The 21,227-nt window shown below is 41.5% G+C and overlaps 2 protein-coding genes and 1 long non-coding RNA gene across 8 annotated transcripts in view; 2 read left to right on the forward strand and 1 right to left on the reverse strand.

Annotated features, from left to right (window-relative positions):
* JAM3 (junctional adhesion molecule 3) overlaps positions 1–21,227 on the forward strand; it is a 172,780-nt gene that overhangs the window by 146,203 nt on the left and 5,350 nt on the right. The window lies entirely within an intron of this gene.
* Positions 1–21,227, reverse strand: part of NCAPD3 (non-SMC condensin II complex subunit D3) — a 62,126-nt gene that overhangs the window by 9,399 nt on the left and 31,500 nt on the right. For all 3 annotated transcript variants that reach the window (XM_032426357.1, XM_032426358.1, XM_032426359.1), the window contains exons 17-27: positions 20,714–20,905; positions 20,285–20,382; positions 20,073–20,188; positions 16,488–16,595; positions 13,971–14,085; positions 13,769–13,876; positions 12,166–12,404; positions 11,152–11,231; positions 3,102–3,239; positions 2,672–2,805; positions 2,220–2,419 (exon numbers count right to left, since the gene is read on the reverse strand). In XM_032426357.1, coding sequence (XP_032282248.1) covers positions 2,220–2,419; positions 2,672–2,805; positions 3,102–3,239; positions 11,152–11,231; positions 12,166–12,404; positions 13,769–13,876; positions 13,971–14,085; positions 16,488–16,595; positions 20,073–20,188; positions 20,285–20,382; positions 20,714–20,905 — 1,528 coding nt within the window. The remainder of the gene's footprint in view (positions 1–2,219; positions 2,420–2,671; positions 2,806–3,101; positions 3,240–11,151; positions 11,232–12,165; positions 12,405–13,768; positions 13,877–13,970; positions 14,086–16,487; positions 16,596–20,072; positions 20,189–20,284; positions 20,383–20,713; positions 20,906–21,227) is intronic.
* Positions 5–2,963, forward strand: LOC116645873. Its single transcript, XR_004302037.1, has 3 exons — positions 5–1,594; positions 1,933–2,098; positions 2,787–2,963. It is a non-coding gene; the product is annotated as an uncharacterized LOC116645873 (long non-coding RNA).

The following is a 21,227-nucleotide window of genomic DNA, read 5'->3' on the forward strand; positions in this document are numbered from 1 at the left end:
ATGGATAAAGTTCCAAGACAAAGGCTTCTCCCTGACCTAACTCCTCTGCACGGCCCATCTACGGTACTACAAAGACTTCTTGTTTATCTTTTATGATGATGCTGGGAACTATCTAGGACCCAGCACCTTTGTCTTGGAGACTTTACAAGCATTACCTCAAAACACTCAGAAGGCTTTGTGAAGTAGGATGGGGATGAACGCTATTCTTACTTTCTAAACAAGAAACAGGAATCAGAAAGAGGCTGAATAACGACAACAGGCTCTAAACCACCACACAAACCCATCTCGGATCCAGTCAATTCCTCCACTCAGCATCCTCCCTTTGGAATGAAAATGAGTTCACTTCTGGCTACCCAAAAGGGACATTTTGTATCCCTGCCGTGAAATGACAAATGGTTGAGAATGGCTAAGCATGAAAGAGTCAGTGTTGTATTTCTCTCTTTTCGTGTGCATAACTTCGCACACATTTAGAAAAGGTTTATGTATTTATATAGTATCTGATTTGAGCAAGCCTTCATATTCTTAACCGTGAATGATCACTAACCACAGATATTTTCTAATAAATCTCTTAGAATTAAAAATAGTCATTATAGTAGCCCACATATGTAGTAAGATTTATCCTTCTGAATTCGGAAAGTATTCTTTTTCTTCTTAAAGTCACTAGTATATGTTCCTTGCTTGTAAATCACCATTTCTAAAAAGTCTTATCAGAGTTCCTGAGATAGAAGGTCAATCAGTAGAGAAATAAACACTTTAATAAACATGAGTTTGAGCAGATGGTAAGTACAGGGATAGTCTTAAAAAGTGGCTTAAATGCATTCAACTCAATAAATATGATCAAATGCCTTCTCTGTAGCAGGCACAAAGCTAACCTCTGGGGATGTAAAAATGAAGCCAAGAATTCTTGCCTTCGGGCTCCTTCTAGACCAGACTGTGTGCTGTGATGTGTGGCACGGTGTGACCAGTGGCAGGATGGTGAGGAACTTACACAAGAGGGATGCCTAAGGAGGCAGGCGCATCTTTTGAAAAGATGTAGGAATTGGGCGGCAGGAAAGGAGGACAGGGTGGGAGAGGCCCCGCGGGTGGACAGACCGTGTGCAAAGGCACAACAGCAGGAGCGCATACCTCCTGCTCGAGGGACCAACAGGGACCTGGAATGGGGAGGTCAGGGAGGGGAGCATGGAGACGGGAGCCGCAGGGGCAAGAGTCCCGTGTGCCTGGGAGAAGAATAAGGATTTTATTCAGAAGGTGACAGGAAGCCACCAAACTACAGACTAAAGGTAGCATTAGTGAGGTATAACTTATATGCAATTTATCCATGTTCAGTGAACAGTCTGACGCATCTGACAACAGTACAGAGTGAGTACCAACACCACAGTCTGCATAATCACCCACGATCCATCACCCTGAAATTCCCTGCTGCCCTCTGCAGCCAATCTGCCTCTAGTCTCTTTTAAGCAGGAGAATAAGATGATCAAATTTGTCCTTACGAAAAACTGCTGTGGCAGCAAGGCGGTACACAGCCTGGACCAGAAAAAACTAGAGACACAAAGCATGCTGAGTGAGGAAACCACTGGGAACGGCACCAGCTGAAGTAAGTACAGAACTGGTCGGAATCGGTGAGAGAGATGGGTTTGTGAGATAAAATGGACCGCATCTGGGGACACACTGGATGGCGTCAAAGTCTATTTCTTCAGGGTCCAAAGCTTTCAGGACTCAGGTGGGAAATACAACCTAGTGATCGAGGCTAGTGTAAGAACTGGACCCTGGTGAGGACTACGGCAATCAAGCGCTGCTCTAAATCAGTCTGATCCCAATTTTCACACCCTGGCCAAAGGAAGCATGTGCCTGGCATGCTGGACTCCAGAATGGGGTAGTACTGAGTTCCCTTGTGTACAACTTGGTAGATAATGGCTTCCTTCTCCACAACAGAGACTGCGGGAGAAGAGACGAAGAGGAGGGAGAAGAGAGGAGTGACTCAGTTTTGACAGAGGAAGCCTGCGATGCCTGTGGCACATCCAAGCAGACCAATGGGATGGGTTCAGGCCATGAGAGGAGGTGGAGCTAGAAACACAGAGGCAGAATCGTCATCACTGGGGTGAGTGTTAAGGCCATGGGTGAGAATAAGACCCTGATCTGAGGTTGACCACCAGTACTCAGGGGGTGGATGGAGGAACACAGGGGTGTAACCAGGCCCGTTTGTGGAACGACACACTCACTTGCGAGATGAGCCGCTTCTGAGCTTCCTGCATGACCGCACTGGCCAAGGCCGTGTCATCTTCTTCCATAAGGAGGTCCTTATCTGCTTTAGATCTCATGGCCAAAAGCTTGATCTCCTTTGAGCTGAGGACCTCAAATGTATCTGAGAGCAATTCACTGGCTTCCATGTCTAGGGGCAGGATGCCGTCGGCAAAGGATGCTGAGAGAGAGCACAAAAGATCAGCTTCTGAGAAACAGCCCAGCCCCAGGGGGCAAGGGTATCCCACAGAGCTAGGAGGGCCCATCTTGGCTTCGAGCGGGGGTCTGCATGGGCACAGCTGATGTCAAAGAAGGAAAAAAACGGGGTCTTCCCGTAGTATCAGGGTCTCATTTGCTACAGGTCTGCTGAGCCATTAGCCATAGGGCATTTCATTTTTAAATATACATTTTATCCCAATTACACCAGGCCTACCCAAAATACTAAGACAGATTTTGGAAGTCATATTGAATCGTTGTTCATCTGTGAAGTGCTCCAGAAGAAATTTGTAGATTTTCATTCGTTTCTGCTTGTTTGTCTTTCCCTTCAGTGAAAACAGCCGTTTCTCTCTACGGTGAAACAGGACAATTTTACCACAACACATGGGCAAGGGTACAAGGATGTTAATTTCAGTAGCAGTTCGCAGCACCCTAAAAGCTGTCTACCCAAGGCGTTAAGTGCACAGACGAGAGGACGGCGCGTCCCTCAGGACGCTATCGCAGGCTGAACGGGCTCACATCACCCTGCCCAGAGAAGGCAGGCCGGCTGCAAGCAGCGCTGGGGCCGGAGTCTGTGCCTCTCCACTTGTACACGCAGCTGCCCACCTCCCCCTGCTCGCCCGGCCCTTCCCGAGAGCTCCGCTGACCTCTCGGACTGGGGGAACTTGTTATACTTCTCATGCTTCTCGTAGTTATTGAAGTGGAAGATACACTCAATGAAGTGCTGGAAGAACATGACAGGGTTCCTCTTCAGTAACAGGTGAGCCAGGCAAAACTCCCCGAAACTGCAAAGAAGGGGAGAGAGAAGAAAGAGACCCGTTTGCTGTTTGCAGACAGCCTCTAAAATTACACCGAGAATGCTGAGGGGCAGGGGGGAAACTGTGAATAAGGCAAAGGGATATGAAATCTATCCCAATACACAGCTTCGTTCAGACCAAAAAGCAAGATACAAATTTAGCTTCTTCTGTCTGTCCTTGCTCAAGAGCCTCCTTTTTGAATCCAAGGTCAGCATAAAGGCTTTTTCTACCAGGATTCCTTTCAAAATTCTAATAAGGTGTTATTATTCAGCTACACTTCAAATGTGGGAAAATAACCAACTGACCCCAAACTGCTCTTCAAGTAGAATTCTGTGGTCCTCATGGATGATGCCAACGACAAACCACCACCTGAAAATGAACAGTTGGCTTCCCCCCCTCATCTTGAGGTTTGTTGCTCTCAATAATGAACAAAAACCAATTTTCGTAATTGGGACTTTTTCAAGAATTGAGATTCATTATGAGAGCCTCCTAGTTTGGGTCAGCACAGACAGTGAAGCACTCTCACCAAGCTCTGGACTCATCAGCAAGCCCCAGGCACTCTCCTTTCTCCTGTGCCCCCAAATCTGGAAGAGGCGTCCGACATGCACATACCAGGCTACCCAGGGAGACGCAGATGTCACCAGCACTGCACCCATCTGAAGGGCAAAACGCTAGTGGTTTCCAAAGCCAAATGAACATGGACAAAAGCCAGGTTATCCAACCGCAGGCCCCGGATAGTTTGTCTAGTAGGGGAGAGAAGGCCAAGGCACAGGCGTTTGCTCAGGGCTCAGCATGGGGTGGTGCAGGGCTGGCTCTGATTCATTTATACTGTCCAGACCAATGTTTTAATTTCACTTCAGAGTTAAATGTAATTTCCACCTACACAGGGGCACCAGTCTGCTCTCAAGGAGGGAGGCGCAGTGACGAGGATGACCCAAAGTGATTCTTGGCTTTGGAATGTACAGGACTCGAGGGAGATTCACCTTCCCCTAATGGTCCTCCTGAGGCTAGTATTAAAATCACTTTGTATTCAAAGCATACACATTGATTAAAACTCAGAGAAGGTAGTTCCGGAAACATAATTGAAGTAAACCTAGGTAAAAGCTCCAGGGCAAACAGAGGCACTCTGACCACTCACCTAGGAGATAAGGGAACAGCCTGAAATAATGCTGAACACAAAATCAACAAAACTCTATTTTGTAAAGGGACTCCCCTGAGGAGAAGTTCACTTGAGGCCAGCTAGGAGCCCCTGCTGATCTAGGAGCCGTCAGTCAGTATGTTCTACACAAACTGCTGTTTAGTAGACCCGGCTAAAGGGCAAACAAGTTTGGTCACAGGATCAGGTGAAGTTCTTTCTAAACAAGGGTTACTCTGGTAAGCTCTCTATGACCAAGAGTGGAGAAAACCATTAAGTAAACAAAAACCATTCCCCCAGAAACAAGACTTTACCTTCCTTTACTACAGTTAAAACTCCCACAGCACAGCAATTCTTAGAACTACCTGAATTTTCTCCTCAGATCTGAAGTCATTCACGTGAAAATGAGATCAGACAGAATCCACTCTTCCGCAAGAAGACAGGCTGCTCTGAGCTTCAATTTGTGCGCCTTGACTTGATGTCCAATGCTCATCTACTCAGAATTTAGGTCAAGAATATATACCAATAGAGGTAACTGATGCGCAAGATAGTGCAGTCTACCCCCTAGTGAATAACTGGCTTAACCAACTGTACAGATAAATCCAACGGTAACATAAATCATGCAAAGGATTCACATGCTCGGGGCTGGAAGCCGAGTCAAAGGGCTTTGCATCATGAGAAGCCAGAAACCACAGTCAATGGTTAACATTCAGCACTCGTCTTGCTGTTACATTTACTGGGACTAAAAGGGCACATTTCAGCCTTGACTGGATTAAACTCACCAATCTTTCTAGCTTGATAAACTGGGGAAGAGAGATAATTTTGTTTTTTTTTTGTCAGCTGGAAAGGTAAAAGAAATTAACATTCCAAGGAATGCTTCCTGGAGCATTCCTTTTAGAGTGGCAGAGGACAGCACTTTTCAGGTACCTGAAACAGAAAACTTCAACACCTCCAAAGACACCTTCCTAAGAACTCAGCTTCCTTTCCCACCTCTTCTCATCCGTCAGGACAATTAAAGGAACCGTACGTAATCACACCACCAATTCAGGGATACTGTCTAGACATTTTACACAGCATTAATTACATTATATGGAAAACAAAAGATGACCAGCTAAATCTGAGTCATAATAATCTTATACAAAACAGTTACTACTCTCTTTTTAAGAATCCAAATCCAGGTTTCAAACAGCCTCACTTTCACATTCAGTATTAGTAGGAACATAAAAATCTGACTTTTTAAAGATGTTTTCCCATGCCAAATGCTATTCTGAAGCATCTATCTGCTCAATAAAGGCCACTGTTCATGGACTCCTATTCCCGATCTGTCCTACAACTTGGTCTATCTCACACCCATTTATGCCAAAATTCTATCTGAAACTTGAGGCAGGTTATTTCCTATATCCATGTGATCCTTGGCTTCCACCCCAAATCCAGGCCCCCTTGTTCCCCTATCATCATCATCTCTGTCACATCCCTATACTGTTGTTTCTTCTCCCCTGATCTCACTTCCCCTGTCTACTTTCCCCTGACTTGAGCGTACTCCATACTCTAGTTCCAGGAGAAGTCAAGTGTCTACCCTCTCCACGCTTTTTCATAAATCAGGGCCGGCTTTCCTCTAGGGACACCATTTCCCACAGCCCTCTAAAGGGAAGGCTGCTTGCTGTTTCTCCCAAATGCCAGAGTCAAGGCATGAGGACCATACTTTCCCTCCATACTATTTTCATTCATTCATTTGCCAAATGTTCACTGGGGTGTCTCCTTAGTCTCAAGCTCTCTTTCAGGTGCTAGGGATAATGCAGTCAACAAAACACAATCTCTGCCCCTCCTGGACACTTATATTCTAGTAGGTAGTCAGATGTTACATATACAACACAAACTATGTTGCCACAAGTTGTCTGAAGAAAAAGCTGTTTGGGGAAGGTATAGCAAAGGGGGAAGGGAGGCTTGGATCCCTCTACCTGGCCCACGTAGCAGTATGTAGGCTCCTCTACTGAGGCTCTGGCTATTTTGCCCCGCACTGCTTGGTACCTGCGTCCTAGTTTTCTCCATTCCAAATTCCAACATCACTGCTATGGTCTGAATGTTTGTGTCCCCACCAACCCCATTCCTATGTTGGAAACCTAGCCCCGAAGGAGACGGTATTAGGAGACCAGGCCTTTGGGATTAGTGAATGAGATTAGTGTCCTTATAAAAGATGCCCTGGAAAGATCCCTTGTCCCTTCTGCCATGTGAAAACACAATGAGAAGCCTGATATTTTCACCAGAACCCAATCATGCCGGCGACAGGGTTTCAGACTTCTAGCTTCTAAACTGTGAAAAATAAATTTCTGTTGTTTATAAGCTACTCAGTCTGTGGTTTTTGTTTTTTTTTTTTTAAGATTTTATTTATTTATTTGACAGAGCACAAGCAGGGGGAGTGGTAGGCAGAAGCAGCCTTCCTGGTGAACAGGGAGCCTGAGGTGGGCTTGATCCCAGAACCCTGGAATCGCAACCAAGCCAAAGGCAGAGGCTTCACTGACTGAGCCGCCCAGGCGCCCCCAGTCTGTGGTATTTTGTTATAGCGGCCTGAACGGACTATGACAATTTCTCAGAGCATCTTCAGTGTCCGTACAGATGAGCTCATTTAACGCCTAACTTTCTATTTTTCTGATTTCATCAACTCTAGTGACCCTCCCATGTATGTTCTATGTAGCTACTCTGCAGCCCCATCCTGGACCATGTCACTACACCCGGAACACCCACTTCTGACTAAGATAATCCACTTCATGACCACACACACCTATCCTTCCAGGTTTCTGACCCCCCGCCCCTTCCCATTCTACTTGTTCTACAACTTCACTAATCCCTCTAGATGCTCAATTACTTCCTCTTCTCCCAACCAATCTCTGTCTTCATTTTCTTTTCTAACTAAACAGCCATTATCTTAGTCATTCTCTGGCCCTGCCTTGGGACACTTGCAGCATTTCCCCAGTTAAGCCCAAACAACGCACTTGTTACCTATCACCCCGTGACTGCTGTACTACAAGGACACCACCTAGTGGGCAGAGGGGAAACTACACCATACGATTTTGCAGTCCTAAACTTTAGTGGGTGTGTATGACCAATTAAAAATGTCATTCAGATCTTGGATACCAGCCCTTTATCTGTAGTGTCATTTGCAAATATCTTCTCCCATTCTGTGGGTTGCCTCTTTGTTTTGTTGACTGTTTCCTTTGCTGTGCAGATTTTTATCTTGATGAAGTCCCAAAAGTTCATTTTTGCTTTTGTTTCACTAGCTTTTGGAGATGTATCCTGAAAGAAGTTGCTGTGACCGATGTCAAAGAGGTTACTGCCTATGTTGTCCTCTAGGATTTGGATGGATTCCTGTCTCACATTGAGGTCTTTCATCCACTTTGAATTTATCTTTGTGAATGGTGTTAGAGAATGGTCGAGTTTCATTCTTCTGCATGTGGCTGTCCAATTTTCTCAGCACCATTTATTGAAGAGACTCTCTTTTTTCTATTGCATGTTTTTTCCTGCTTTGTCAAAGATTATTTGACCATAGAGTTGGGGGTCCATATCTGGGCTCTCTATTCTGTTCCATTGGTCTATATGTCTGTTTTTGTGCCAGTACCATGCTGTCCTGGTGATCACAGCTTTGTAATATAGCTTGAAATCGGGCAACGTGATGCCCCCAGCTTTGTTTTTCTTTTTCAGCATTTCCTTGGCGATTCGGGGTCTTTTCTGATTCCATACAAATTTTAGGATTGTTTGTTCCAGCACTTTGAAAAATGTCATTGGAATTTTGATCGGGATGGCATTGAAGGTATAGATTGCTCTGGGTAGCATAGACATTTTAACAATGTTTATTCTTCCGATCCATGAGCATGGAATATTTTTCCATCTTTTTGTGTCTTCTTCAATTTCTTTCATGAGTGTTTTGTAGTTCCTAGAGTATAGATCCTTTACCTCTTTGGTTAGGTTTATTCCGAGGTATCTTATGGTTCTGGGTGCTATTGTAAACGGAATCGTTTCTCTAATTTCTCTTTCTACAGTTGCGTTGTTAGTGTATAAGAAAGCAACTGATTTCTGTGCATTGATTTTGTATCCTACCACATTACTGAATTGCTGTATGAGTTCTAGTAATTTGGGGGTGGTTCATCATCATTAGCCATCTGGGAAATCCAAATCAAAACCACATTGAGATACCACCTTACACCAGTTAGAATGGCAAAAATGGACAGGGAAAGAAACAACAAATGGTGGAGAGGTTGTGGAGAAAGGGGAACCCTCTTACACTGTTGGTGGGAATGCAAGTTGGTACAGCCACTTTGGAAAACAGTGTGGAGGTTCCTCAAAAATTTAAAAATAGAGCTACCCTATGACCCAGCAATTGCACTCCTGGGTATTTACCCCAAAGACACAGATGTAGTGAAAAGAAGGGCCATATGCACCCCAATGTTCATAGCAGCAATGTCCGCAATAGCCAAACTGTGGAAAGAGCCGAGATGCCCTTCAACAGATGAATGGATAAAGAAGATGTGGTCCATATATACAATGGAATATTACTCAGCCATCAGAAAAGATGAATACCCAACTTTTACATGAACATGGATGGGACTGGAGGAGATTATGCTAAGTGAAATAAGTCAAGCAGAGAAAGTCAATTATCATATGGTTTCACTTATTTGTGGAACATAAGGAATAGCATGGAGGACATTAGGAGAAGGAAGGGAAAAATGGGAGGGCAGAATTGGAGGGACAGATGAACCATGAGAGACTATGGACTCTGAGAAACAAACTGAGGGTTTTAGAGGGGAGGGGGGAGGGGGGATTGGTTAGCCCGGTGATGGGTATTAAGGAGGGCACATACTGCATGGAGCACTGGGTGTTATACGAAAACAATGGATCGTGGAACACTACATCAAAAATTAATGATGTATTGTGTGGTGACTAACATAACATAATAAAATTTAAAAAAAAAAATGTCATTCAGGATATCCACCTGGGCCAGAAATAAATGCAACAAGCTCTGCCACTATAGTCTCTTTAGAAGACCTGTATTAGCAGATACGTATGGAAAAATTAATGTGTTTGATGCAAGCAGATAGGGCTGACCTAAAAATAGGGGAACAGACTAATTTAAATTACAGTTAACAAAGGTAATCATTAGCTTATCAAAGCTGAAAATCGGGGCCCACATTTGAACCACGTGGTTTAAACAAACACAGAATATGGAGATAAAATGGAAAGATTTAAAAGAGAAGTATCAAAATACTACAAGAGGCACTGATAACCTTACTATAGTGTAAATATCTCTCTCTCCTAATTTCTTTCTAATTCATGCTCTGATCACTTTTTTTTTTTTTTTTAAGATTTTATTTACTTATTTCACAGAGAGAAAGAGAGAGCACAAGCAGGGGGAGCAGCAGAGGGAGAGGGAGAGGGAGAAGCAGGCTCCCCGCTGAGCAGGGAGCCCGATGCAGGACTCGATCCCGGGACCCTGGGATCATGACCTGAGCCAGAGGCAGACGCTTAACCGACTGAGCCACCCAGGCGCCCCTCTGATCACCTTTATAACAGGTGCTGTGTATGTTACATACTGACCAATGCTCTTGTTCACATACATGTATAGGAGCTGAGAAAAGGGAGTAAACCCAAAAGTGTAGGTTAAATAACCAATCTCACCTTCCCAGCTCATCAGATGAGAGCCTCCCAACACTTCTAATTATGCCTGCTTCTCAGCTATACATTGTAGAGAGGAGAGAGCCATGACAGCCAGTCTTATGGTAGCAGAGTAAAGGTAAAAGGGCATTGCATCACTATTTCGGTCCTTTCTCCGTTACATAAACAAAGAAAAAGTAATAGTCTTAGCTTTTTATTTCTGACTCTAGATAGCAAAAATTAGAATGTTAACCTTCCACTAGTTTATTATGTAAAATATTCCTCCTTAGAAAATTATACCCAAAGAAAACTGAACAAAAATTCTTCCATGGAACTCAGAGTAAATCATTGGTGACCATATTTAGAACCAGAGGGACCCATTATTATAAGCTATTTATAGCTAATGAACTCTATAAAGACCTTTTCCCAACTGTGGTAGCTTTTGCCATGCATTCAACATTCTATTTTCCAATTGCAGAACTGCTTTAAAAAGAATTATTCATGTAACATAATCTAGGTTAACAAATTCTATAAGATCATTACTCAACCTCCTGAAAATAAATCCTCAAAAAAATTATAGAATGACAGGAATTAACAAGTGGCAAAACAACTCCCTTCCCTTCCAATTCTCAAGAAACACCCATTTCCAAGAAGCCTTGTAATTTGTATACTCTCATTTCACAGTGTCTTAAAATTCCTAGAATTTCTTCCTTACAATTTCTGTACTTACAAGAAAGCCTGAACTCTATCAAAATTGACATTTTACTGGCTTAGAAATCAACATAGTTAAGTCAATAGTTAATTGCTATAATTCCATATAATTTACTATGACAAATTCATATACTGCTCTTCATTACTCCTTTAGGGACAGTCAACAATGTTACCAAATGTAGTCAATGCTGAGACTATTTAATGGTCAAACTGGATGAGGGATTTTTTTTTTTAATTTATATGCAAAGTAAAGCTTTGTTATATAGCTTAAAAATCTGCTAATTCTCTGGCAACTGTCAAAAGCTCACTAAATTCTAAAAAACTCAACTCGAAACAAATTTTAAAGAGAGCTAATGTACACCAGAAATTAGGTAAATCATTCAGTTATCTGACATGTGAGGAAAGAGTTACCTGGCGATGTCTGGGTGTGAATCTATCAGAGTGCTGACAAATCGAAAGAACAGAGAGCCCTTCCATTTCACAAATTCTTCCTGTATAAAGAGAAACCAGCTTGTTTAAGGATGAATTTTAATATACAAACCCTAAATGCATTCAGTCATAAAACCAACTGTTAACTTTCTTTTGTTTAACATCACACCTGTCAGCTACTCAGTCTGTCTGTGCCACATTAGCACAGTCTGTTAGCACTCACTTCTGACCATCTTGAAAGCACATATATTTGCTGATCATATAGGGAAGTGGAAGGATATTTGGGTAGAACAGCATCCTATCTACTCTATTAGGAAAATTACTCAAAGCACCTGGCTTTAAAAGGGAGAGTGCCAATGGTGCCTTCATCAGGTACCTAACCATATAAAAAAGTAAGTATATAGAACATACTAGAATAGATATACAACTTAGTTAAATGCCTTCTTTTTAAAGATCAAATACTATTTCTCCCTCACTTTAGGCTAAACATGTTCTCGATGGCAAGAAAAACATTGAGTGCTCTGTTCACCAAGAGTTTAGAGTTCACTAAGTTCTTTCACACACTAAAAATGTCTCATTGGACTCTCAGACCAACTCTGAGACAGCCAGGGCAAATATGATCCTCATTTCACAAAAGACGAAGTTATGTCTGAGAAACACTGACTTGTTCAAAGTCAAGGAGAATGACAGAATTGGAACTAGAAGTACTCGTCCACTGAGTGTGCTCTTCTCTACATGGAATTTACTCACAAAAATGAAACCTCACACTGGTTGACAGGATATGTGAACAAACACCCAAAATAAGCATTAGGAAGTAACACTCTGTTTAAAAGGCTGTACAGAACATCAGAAGAGTGATATTTTAAACCAGAGACAAGGCTGATTATTTTTGGATTCTACTACAGAGCAGTGCATTTCCTATGCTACTCAAATATTCCCTGAAACCAGAAGCAATAGTGGAAGGAAAAAAATGACAGGTCCTGTTCTCAGACATACCTGCAAGAGATTGGTAAGCAAGATGAGTGTTTGCTTTCGGATGAATGGATTTGAATCCTTCAGACACATGGAGATATTGGGAATGTACTTGTCCACCATGACCGTGTACCGGATACAAAGATCACACATGACGATGACAACATTGTTGCGAACAGCCACATCATCACACACTTCCAGCTCTCGCACAAGGGCCGGGATGCTCTTCTTTGCAAGATCCTCATGCTGTAAGCACAGCTTCCCTGTCAAGGAAGAGATTAAGATGTCTTGATTCTAATCCTATGCCTACATTTTCTCCAGATATAGCCTGCTGTGGATTTTACTTGATCAAAGTTAAAACATCATATCAACCATCACAAACAAAAAAAAATCAAAGGCAGACAAACCCATACTACTAAATATCAGGAAGTTCAAAATACCTGAAAAAATAATGCCCCCCACCACCACTTCAGGGTTTTGTGAGACATATACTAAGAGATGTCCCTTCATTGGAGTAAAACTATCCTCCTTTTAAAGTCAACAGTTGAATTTCAGAACTTATCTACTCACCTGGAAAATGACCAATAAAATCTAACAGATGATATATTTTATTTTGATTATATACATTCTCCATTGAAGCCAAAAAGTTTAATAATGAATTTGAAATCTGAGCTAAGTAAATAGGAAAGAATAACCACCTCATTTTATTTCTTATTCACAGTTAGGAGAAGGGAGGCTGTTACTGAGTTTTGTTTGTATTTTTTTTTTTAAAGATTTTGTTTATTTATTTGAGAGAGAGAGAGCACAAGCAGGTGGAGGGATAGAGGGACAAGCAGACTCCCTGCTGAGCAGGGAGCCCAACACAGGGCTCAATCCCAGGACCTGAGATCATGACCTGGCCAAAGTCAGAAGCTTAACTGACTGAGCCACCCAGGTGCCCCTGTTTGTAATTTTTTGCAGCCCAGAGAATGTTTTGCTCTTATTCACAATTCTTAGATTTTTAAAAAATTAGTATTACAAAAAACATTCATAAATCTTATCCAGGATAAAATAAACAATCATACTAAAACAAAATTCAAATTAGAGCACAGAGGTCAGTCTTCTCGAGATTCACAACAATTTGAGTCCATGGGGAAATATGTCTATTAATTAGCTCATCTACCAGTTCTGGTAGGTATCAAATAAACTATCTTCTTTTATGAACTGAACCGCAAATTTAGTTTTTCATTCCCAGAAATCAGTGTGGTACCTGGCATATAGTTCTTGATGAACAGACCTCATGGTGCTACATTATGACTATTAAAAAAAATCCCCCCCAAACCCCCCCCCAAAAAGGAACAAGTGTAATTGTAATAAATTAACATAAAAACCAAAAGCTCCCCACAGGGAATGTCTTGAGTCTGATCGTCTTGGGCAGCTGCCAACCAAGGGCTCTCATTATCAGCACTCTGGTATGCCTCTGAGCTGGGTGCTCCTATCAGAATTCCCTCCAAAATTCACAAGAGCTAGAGTAAATATGAGCTCAGCATACATAACACATTACTAAGGCTGGCTTATTTGAGACAAAAAAGCTACCCATGGAACTGGACCGCACAAGCAATACTTTCCCTGTGTTATTCTTGCTTACCCAAAGTAATGATGGCGTGTGCTCTAATCACGGAAGGCATGACACAGCCCCTGACTTGGGAGAGTGGCTCAAAGGCTGGAGCTTCACTGTGACCTTGAGATGATGTTGCTACAAGGAAGAAAAAGAGGGCTTATCTACAGTATCTCAGGGGCCAACCCCGCCTTAAGACAGCACGTGCAGAGGATAATTTCAAGTGCCTTACGATGATCCGCATCAACAGAAGAAGCTAGAATGGACTGAATCAGAAGGAATGCTCGCTTCTCCACTCTGGCTGGACAAAGCTGGGCTATATCTCCTAAGGTAAAAATGTACTTCACCTGCAAAAAGAATTGGTTTTGCAGTAAAAATAAGGCAAAAGAAAAATTAACTCTAGCTAAAGACATGTCAATGTTTTTTTTGTGCCTCAAATTAAAAGAACTATTTTTTTTCCATAAAAACACATGGCCACTGTAAAAATTCAGTCACTACATGGTAAAATTCACCCAGCCTTTTTTGTCACTAGATATAATAAATATGACTAATGACTAATGACATATAAGTATGTTAAAAACTACTGATGTCATCATAATTTACTTCACTATCAGTGAACATTTACACTGCTTCTAATCCTTTGCTATTGTTTGCATTCCTTCTGAAGAACGTTCTTTGTACCTTTTTTTTTTTTTTTTTAAAGATTTTATTTATTTATTTGAGAGAGAGAGAATGAGAGAGAGCACATGAGAGGGGGAAGGGTCAGAGGGAGAAGCAGACTCCCTGCCGAGCAGGGAGCCCGATGCAGGACTCGATCCAGGGACTCCAGGATCGTGACCTGAGCCGAAGGCAGTCGCTTAACCAACTGAGCCACCCAGGCGCCCGAACACCTTTGTACCTTTAAACACTGTTTTACTTCCTTAGGAGTAATCCAGGGTTAAAGGGCATAAAACTGTTTTACATTTTAAAACATATTTCCAAACTGTCTTCCTGACTGGTTTACTATTTAGACTCCTATCAAAAACTTATAATTACCATCTTCCTCACAGCTGCCACTACTACTGTGTGTTTATGAAGAACATTCAACTGGAGAGTTAATAATAGTTTTTTCTTTATCCTAAAAATGCAGGGGTGAGGCTAAATAGTAAAATGTAAAAGGCTTATTTTATTTTATTTCTGTAAATATTTACTTAATTTATTTTTTTAAAAGATTTTATTTATTTGTGAGAGAGAGAGAGAGAAAGTACAAGCAGGGAGAGTGGCAGGCAGAGGGAGAAGCAGGCTCCCTGCCGAGCAGGGAGCCCAACATGGGACTCGATCCCAGGACCCTGGGATCAGGACCTGAGCCGAAGGCAGACGCCTAACTGACTGAGCCACCCAGGCGCCCTACTTACTTATTCTAGAGAGAGAGAGTGTCCGTGCAAGTGGGGGGAGGGGCAGAGGGAGAGAGAATCTTAAGCAGGCTCCATGCCCAGCACAGAGCCCAACGTGGGGCTCGATCTCATGACCCTGAGATCATGACCTGAGCCAAAATCAAGAGTATGTATATTTAAAAAATCCTGAACATATATATCTTAGTGATTAAAGGAATATTTAAATTCTACTTAAAGAAGAGTGAAGTAAACAATAGTCATATTGTATATATTATAATGTATATATTATAATATATATGTATCCTTATATATTTTGACTAACGGGAAGCTTTTGGTGACATATTTAATAGTTGAAAAAAAATTTTAGAGGGAAAAACTCACTGGTCATAATAAGCATTTTTCTTAGTTTGGGCAGTGACTGCTCAGACAAATTAGAGGCATGAGACCCTCTAGAAACCCTGGGGCAGGGCCATCTTAACACATCACAGCCCTCTGAACTGAAATGTCTGGATTCCTACTGGTAATACTTTTATTACTAAAGTGTGCATATTAATGCCTCAGCACAAATGGTCTCTTCTCACATATCTAAACATGGTCCTCGGTCTCCAGGTACAAGTGTGAGGTGGCAAAGCAGGAAGAGCACAGAGGAGAGGTACTCTACTAATTTTCATATAGATGAGGAAAATGGCCAATTCTGGTGAAATGATGGCCTCTACAGAAGGGCATCAAAAAGTTTTCTTTACTGACTGTCAGATGTTGGAGTCAGAATTACTACAGCATGTTTCGTTGATGGTCAACCTCAAATCAGGAAACTGGCTCCACATTTACTGGCCCACAGGAATCGATTGCACCAACACAATTTCTAAAGCAGGGTGCCACGTCATATAGTCTTGCTGCTCCAAGGTTATTTGTATTTTCAATTTCCAAATATTTCACTGTATTTTAGCCATGGCTTCAGAACTGCTCAGCACTATTCCCTAGTTCTACAGTCTGGTATTCAAACAGCTTTAGCAGACACATTATACTTTAAAAACACATCAAACAAACAAGCCAAAAGAACAAAGAGCATACTGCCTTTATTACTTTCTCGCCTTATTATTTCACAACACAGACTGTGTTTTCCCTACTGGATCAGGTACCTCACAGGTTCTAACTGGATGAAGCCTATCCCATCAAGTTTTTCCCCCAGATAATAAGTACATGAGAGAAAAATGAATAGGCCACCAACACAAAAATTCTTCTAAAAAAAAAGTAAGCTCTAGGCTAGGAAAATCCTTTTCTTGCTAATAGCACTAGAAATGCACATTAGAAAGTCATCTTTAGAAAACCTCAACCAATGTAAAGGAAAGGAATGTTCCAGAAAAGTAATTACTTACAAACAGGTCTTCATCCATATTCCCGGGCCCTCTTTGCTTCAGAACTATGTCGGAGAGGGACTGCACACAGGTGGAGAGGACATCCCCACACACCTGCTTCAGTAATTCCTGTTGGCAAGTCAAAGGTAATCTCTGAAGGATTCCATACATCTATGAGACTATCCATGAAACAATTTTCTCAGAAGAAAATCTATGGTCTTCAAAGGCATAACCATAAGCCATGAGAAGCCCTAGCCATCATGCTTTCGAATCTTTGCTCTTTCAGCAATCTGGCTAGAAGAACTAAGCAGAATTCACAAAGAACAGTATATATATATACGGCATATACACACACATATGATACACACACACACACACATACAGATCTTTCTCCATGTGCCCTTTAAGAGCAAAAAGCAAATATCTGGGAAGATCCAGTGCCCTGATAAAAGACCTATAATAATGGTGCTCCTCCATTAATAGAGAAAAACACTACAGTTCTTCTAGCATATGTAGATGGCGAATTAACTACTATAGCAAATAGTATACTTTAAAAAGACAGAATAAAAAAGAACAGTTGTTATCCATTTTGAAATGTATTCATTAAAGACAAGTTTTCAGTCCTTGTTAGTTAAAATAGCCTCAAGTGCTCGCCATCTCTAGTATATATCACCTCCATGGCAGCTGAGAGAGCTCAGTCACATTCTACAGCTCTCTGAGAGAGAGCAAGTGGGGTGGGGGCAGGGGGACAGAGGGAGGAAGAGAGGGAGCAGGAGAGGGAGGAGCAGACTCTGCGCTGAGCGCAGAGCCCGCCTTGGGGCTCGATCTCACAACCCTGAGATTGTGACCTGAACCGAAATCAAAAGTTGGGATGCTCAACCAAATGAGCCACCCAGGCGCCCCAGGAATGATTATATTATGTTGAAATCACCTGTTTCCATGTGCATCTGCCCTATTATGCTGTGGGTGCCTTAGGAAGGGACTCTGTTTTAACCACCACCCCAGGGCCCAGCAGCACTACCACAAAATGGTGTTCAATGTTTACCACACTGGGGCAAACTATCACTGTGATCCAAATGTTTTTAGTTTGACTTGGCCTAAAATGTTTCAAAATGATTGTCTTTATTACTTTTTATAGAATTATTATATTTATTTTAATAGATTGCACAGCCTGGGCTGTGATGCTGTTCAGGAGAACTTCTGAAATCTGTATGCTCTATCCTGGCAAGAAGACAAAGGTTAACTTGTGTGAGACCTCAAGCCTAGAACTGGGCTGGGTAGTTGGACTAGAACTTTTGGAATCACAGAATCTGGGAGAGAACTGTCACGGCCATCTAATCCTGGGAATCTCTTCACACAGGGACTCATGTCAAGTTGTCCAGCTTCTCTGTGAACACCTCCAATGATTTAGGATGTGTTTTGAGGCAAGTCCCTCCATTTCAGACAGACCTCAGTATGTTTTTTCTTTAGTTGGCTAATGTTTGTCTCCTCACGATTTCCACTCATTGGTCTGAGATGCCAAATAAATCTAATTCTTCTTTCATTTTAAGGTCCTTCATATATTTGAACAGAGCTAGGCAGCTTATCCCACATAATTCTTCCCTTCACCAGCTAAACACCCAGGTCCTTCAGCTGTTCCTTATACAACCTGCTTTGCAACTTCCTCACCAAATTGCTCTCCCATTGATATATTCAATTTTATCAACATTTCTCTAAGGAGTTGCCACTGAAATTAAATTAGAACATGCCAACTTAGATTTCACCAGTACAAAGAGGAGAACCATCACCCCCCTTATTGTAGTCACTATTTCTATTAATACAGTCCAAGATCTCACAGACTATTTCCAGTGATAGCCACAAAACACTATTAACTGGTACCAGGCTTATAGATAGCAACAGTGCCCCCATACCCATGTCTTTTCATATACAGTGCTGTTGAGCTAGATCCTGATCATCTATTCTTTGGGCAATTTGTTTTTCTCAGTAAAATATAGAATGTTCATTTACAGAGAAAAGGAAAAGAGAAGCATGTTTAGGGGAAACAACCAGGTCATACGAATTTAAAATACCCTAAGATGCTGGAAAATCTTAGGGCCTCAGTCCATTGTCTACCACCAAGGGAAGTGGTATTGGCAAAGCTACAACCCTGGCCTTTTTTCAAATGTGGTCATAATCTCTTTTAGTTCTCAGTTTTTAAATGTGAAGATAACTGTGTCTTCCTCACAGGCTCTAAGAATGATGTAACTTACTGTGCTAACAACTGTGGGCCATTAGTGAGCAGCCAGTGGCTTCCTAAGGCCCCAACGCCACCAGTATTATAGATCACTCTTCCTCCAGCCAGTGATGGTGAAAAAAAAAAAAAAAAAGATTGGGAAGGCAGTCAGAGGCCTTAGTTCCAGGCATGGCTCTGCCATTAATCAGCTGTGTGCCACCAAGAAGACATGCCGGATCACAGTTTCATAATCTGCCATATACGTTTCTCCCTGCTTTTCCCTACATCATTCTTTCCTCGTGAACAGCTTTTGTTTTGTTTTGACCTGTTTTCTGCTATTCAAATATGCTCCCTACTTAGGTAATGTTCCTTATTTAGAAGTTTTTCTTGGATCAAGAGATAAACGGCTAGAAAAATCAAACAAAGCAAGTATCCCTTTCATCAGACGAGCCAAAAGGTACATGCCAGGAAAACACCAGACACCATTTACATGGGAAGAGCTGGGTATTTTTAGTTAAGTACATTTCAACCTGTTTTCAGTCCTAAGCAAAAAAAGTTATAATATACTTTCCTATTATATGTTACTACAAATAGAAGATGTAACATAGCACATACCCTCCCCAATGTCTATCACCCAGCCACCCCATGCCTCCCATCCCCCACCACTCCAGCAACCCTCAGTTTGTTTCAAGGAAGGACTTCCTTTAAGGAACTTATATATAAGAAAAGGAAGCACAGGAATGTAGCTGAATGAAGCAAAAATATTTTTATTCTGGAAAACTTAAAAATATTCCAGCAGTTATTTAAATTAACTTTTGACTTCTAGAATCATAATGACCCATCTTAAAATTTTTCGTAATGATTAGCATTGTCTAGGAGTATATTTCATGATAAAAACAGAATACATGGTAATAAAGTAACTTATTAGAGAAACTGATATGGGTATCTTTTAGGGAGTCAAAGTAATGGCTCTGTCTCAGGCAAAACCCTGGCTTGGATTTGTGTGTATGTTCTACAGAAAATATGAGCTGTAGGTTCTGGCCAACTCTGGGGACATGATATAGGAAGAGGTATTAGAATAATATAGCCTTATAGTAACAGGACAGGTATTTTCCAGGAGTATGACCTCTCAAATGATCAGAAATCATTTCCTAGAAGACACTTGTACCTAGAACCAAGGTGGTGACTTCCTGAGGGAACCTTGTGTCATTAGTAGCCAAGATCTCAGGGAATGTCAACTTCTTGTCACATAAGTATTTACTTGTAGTATCAGCTGCTGGAGACTACCCATTCTTGTAGGTTCTCCACAGAGAACACTCTTCAAACTTCAAAACAGAGTAGTATGTATAAGTACAAACAAACGACATACACATCCAGGAGAGTTTGCAGCGTACCTGTTCTTCCACAGGTGTCTCTGCAGATGCTCTACAGAGTCTTTGCAAAGTATCAACAGCTGAGCTGATCAACTCTAGAGACCACTGGAATCCATTCAGCTTACACTTGACCACATCTAAAAAGAGAGTCAAAAACCCTCCAAATTTAACTGCTTAAAATATATATAAAGTGAGAAGCAAAGCCTTTGCAAGATTCTCCAAAAGACACTCACCAGTCACCTTGTCCCGGGTGCGCTTAGGAAGATGCTTTGCAATATGCCCAATAACACACAGAATATGTCCTAAGGTGTTTGAATTGGGATTCTGTTGACTAGGAAAAGGACATAAGGAATATCAATATAGAGCCAAAATAAACTCTGCTGTCAACCAATAGTCTCTGGATTGTTAATACTGGAGGAATGTAGGGTAGCATGGTTTAGGAGTCAAGCTGTAGGAGCATTAAGGCACTTAAATTACTGGGACAAAGGGTAAACTGAAAGCTTAAAACTTATTCTTATCTTTCATGTTTGTTTTTATACCAGAATTTAAAGACAAGATCTATGTATATGAATAGCTATGAAATAGCCCACTTCCTTAAGACATGAGCTTTGTTTCCAAGAATCTTCAGTGTCTATCAGCAACTACATTATAAGCATGCAAACCTGCTGATTTTCTCCCAGGACTCTATTATTTTGGTGTAGTCGAGCTTGGGGGATGAGCAAGCAATCTTGGAGAGCAGCATCCAGGCTGGTGCAGAATGTTCTGTGCCAGTGTAGGATATCACATTGTTTATAAAACTGGATGAGAATTTCTCTTTCTTGGACCAGATATGAAAAGCCTTATTTAAATAGCGGCTAGAAAAAAAGATGGGAAAGAACAATTCTAACTGTAAATATACAAAACTGTTCAGAGCAGCCCTCAGTGAAAGGTTACCACCTTCTGTTGCTCCAGGACTCCTCTGGCACATCAAACGCCTATGCAGAAGTTCCTGGCTAGTGACATATTTGATACCAAACTAGCAACTTTAAAATTTTTATTATACAGAATAAAATATATTTATTTCTCCCCTTATAAAGAATTTATTTTTAAAGCAAAGAATAAAATTTCATAATTCATTTGAGACCCTTCTTATCCTCATTCCCTCCAAAATTGCTATATAAACATAAGGGATGAGTT

Source organism: Phoca vitulina, unplaced genomic scaffold (assembly GCF_004348235.1).
Source record: "Phoca vitulina isolate PV1807 unplaced genomic scaffold, GSC_HSeal_1.0 scaffold34, whole genome shotgun sequence".
In the NCBI taxonomy this organism is placed as follows: Eukaryota; Metazoa; Chordata; class Mammalia; order Carnivora; family Phocidae; genus Phoca; species Phoca vitulina.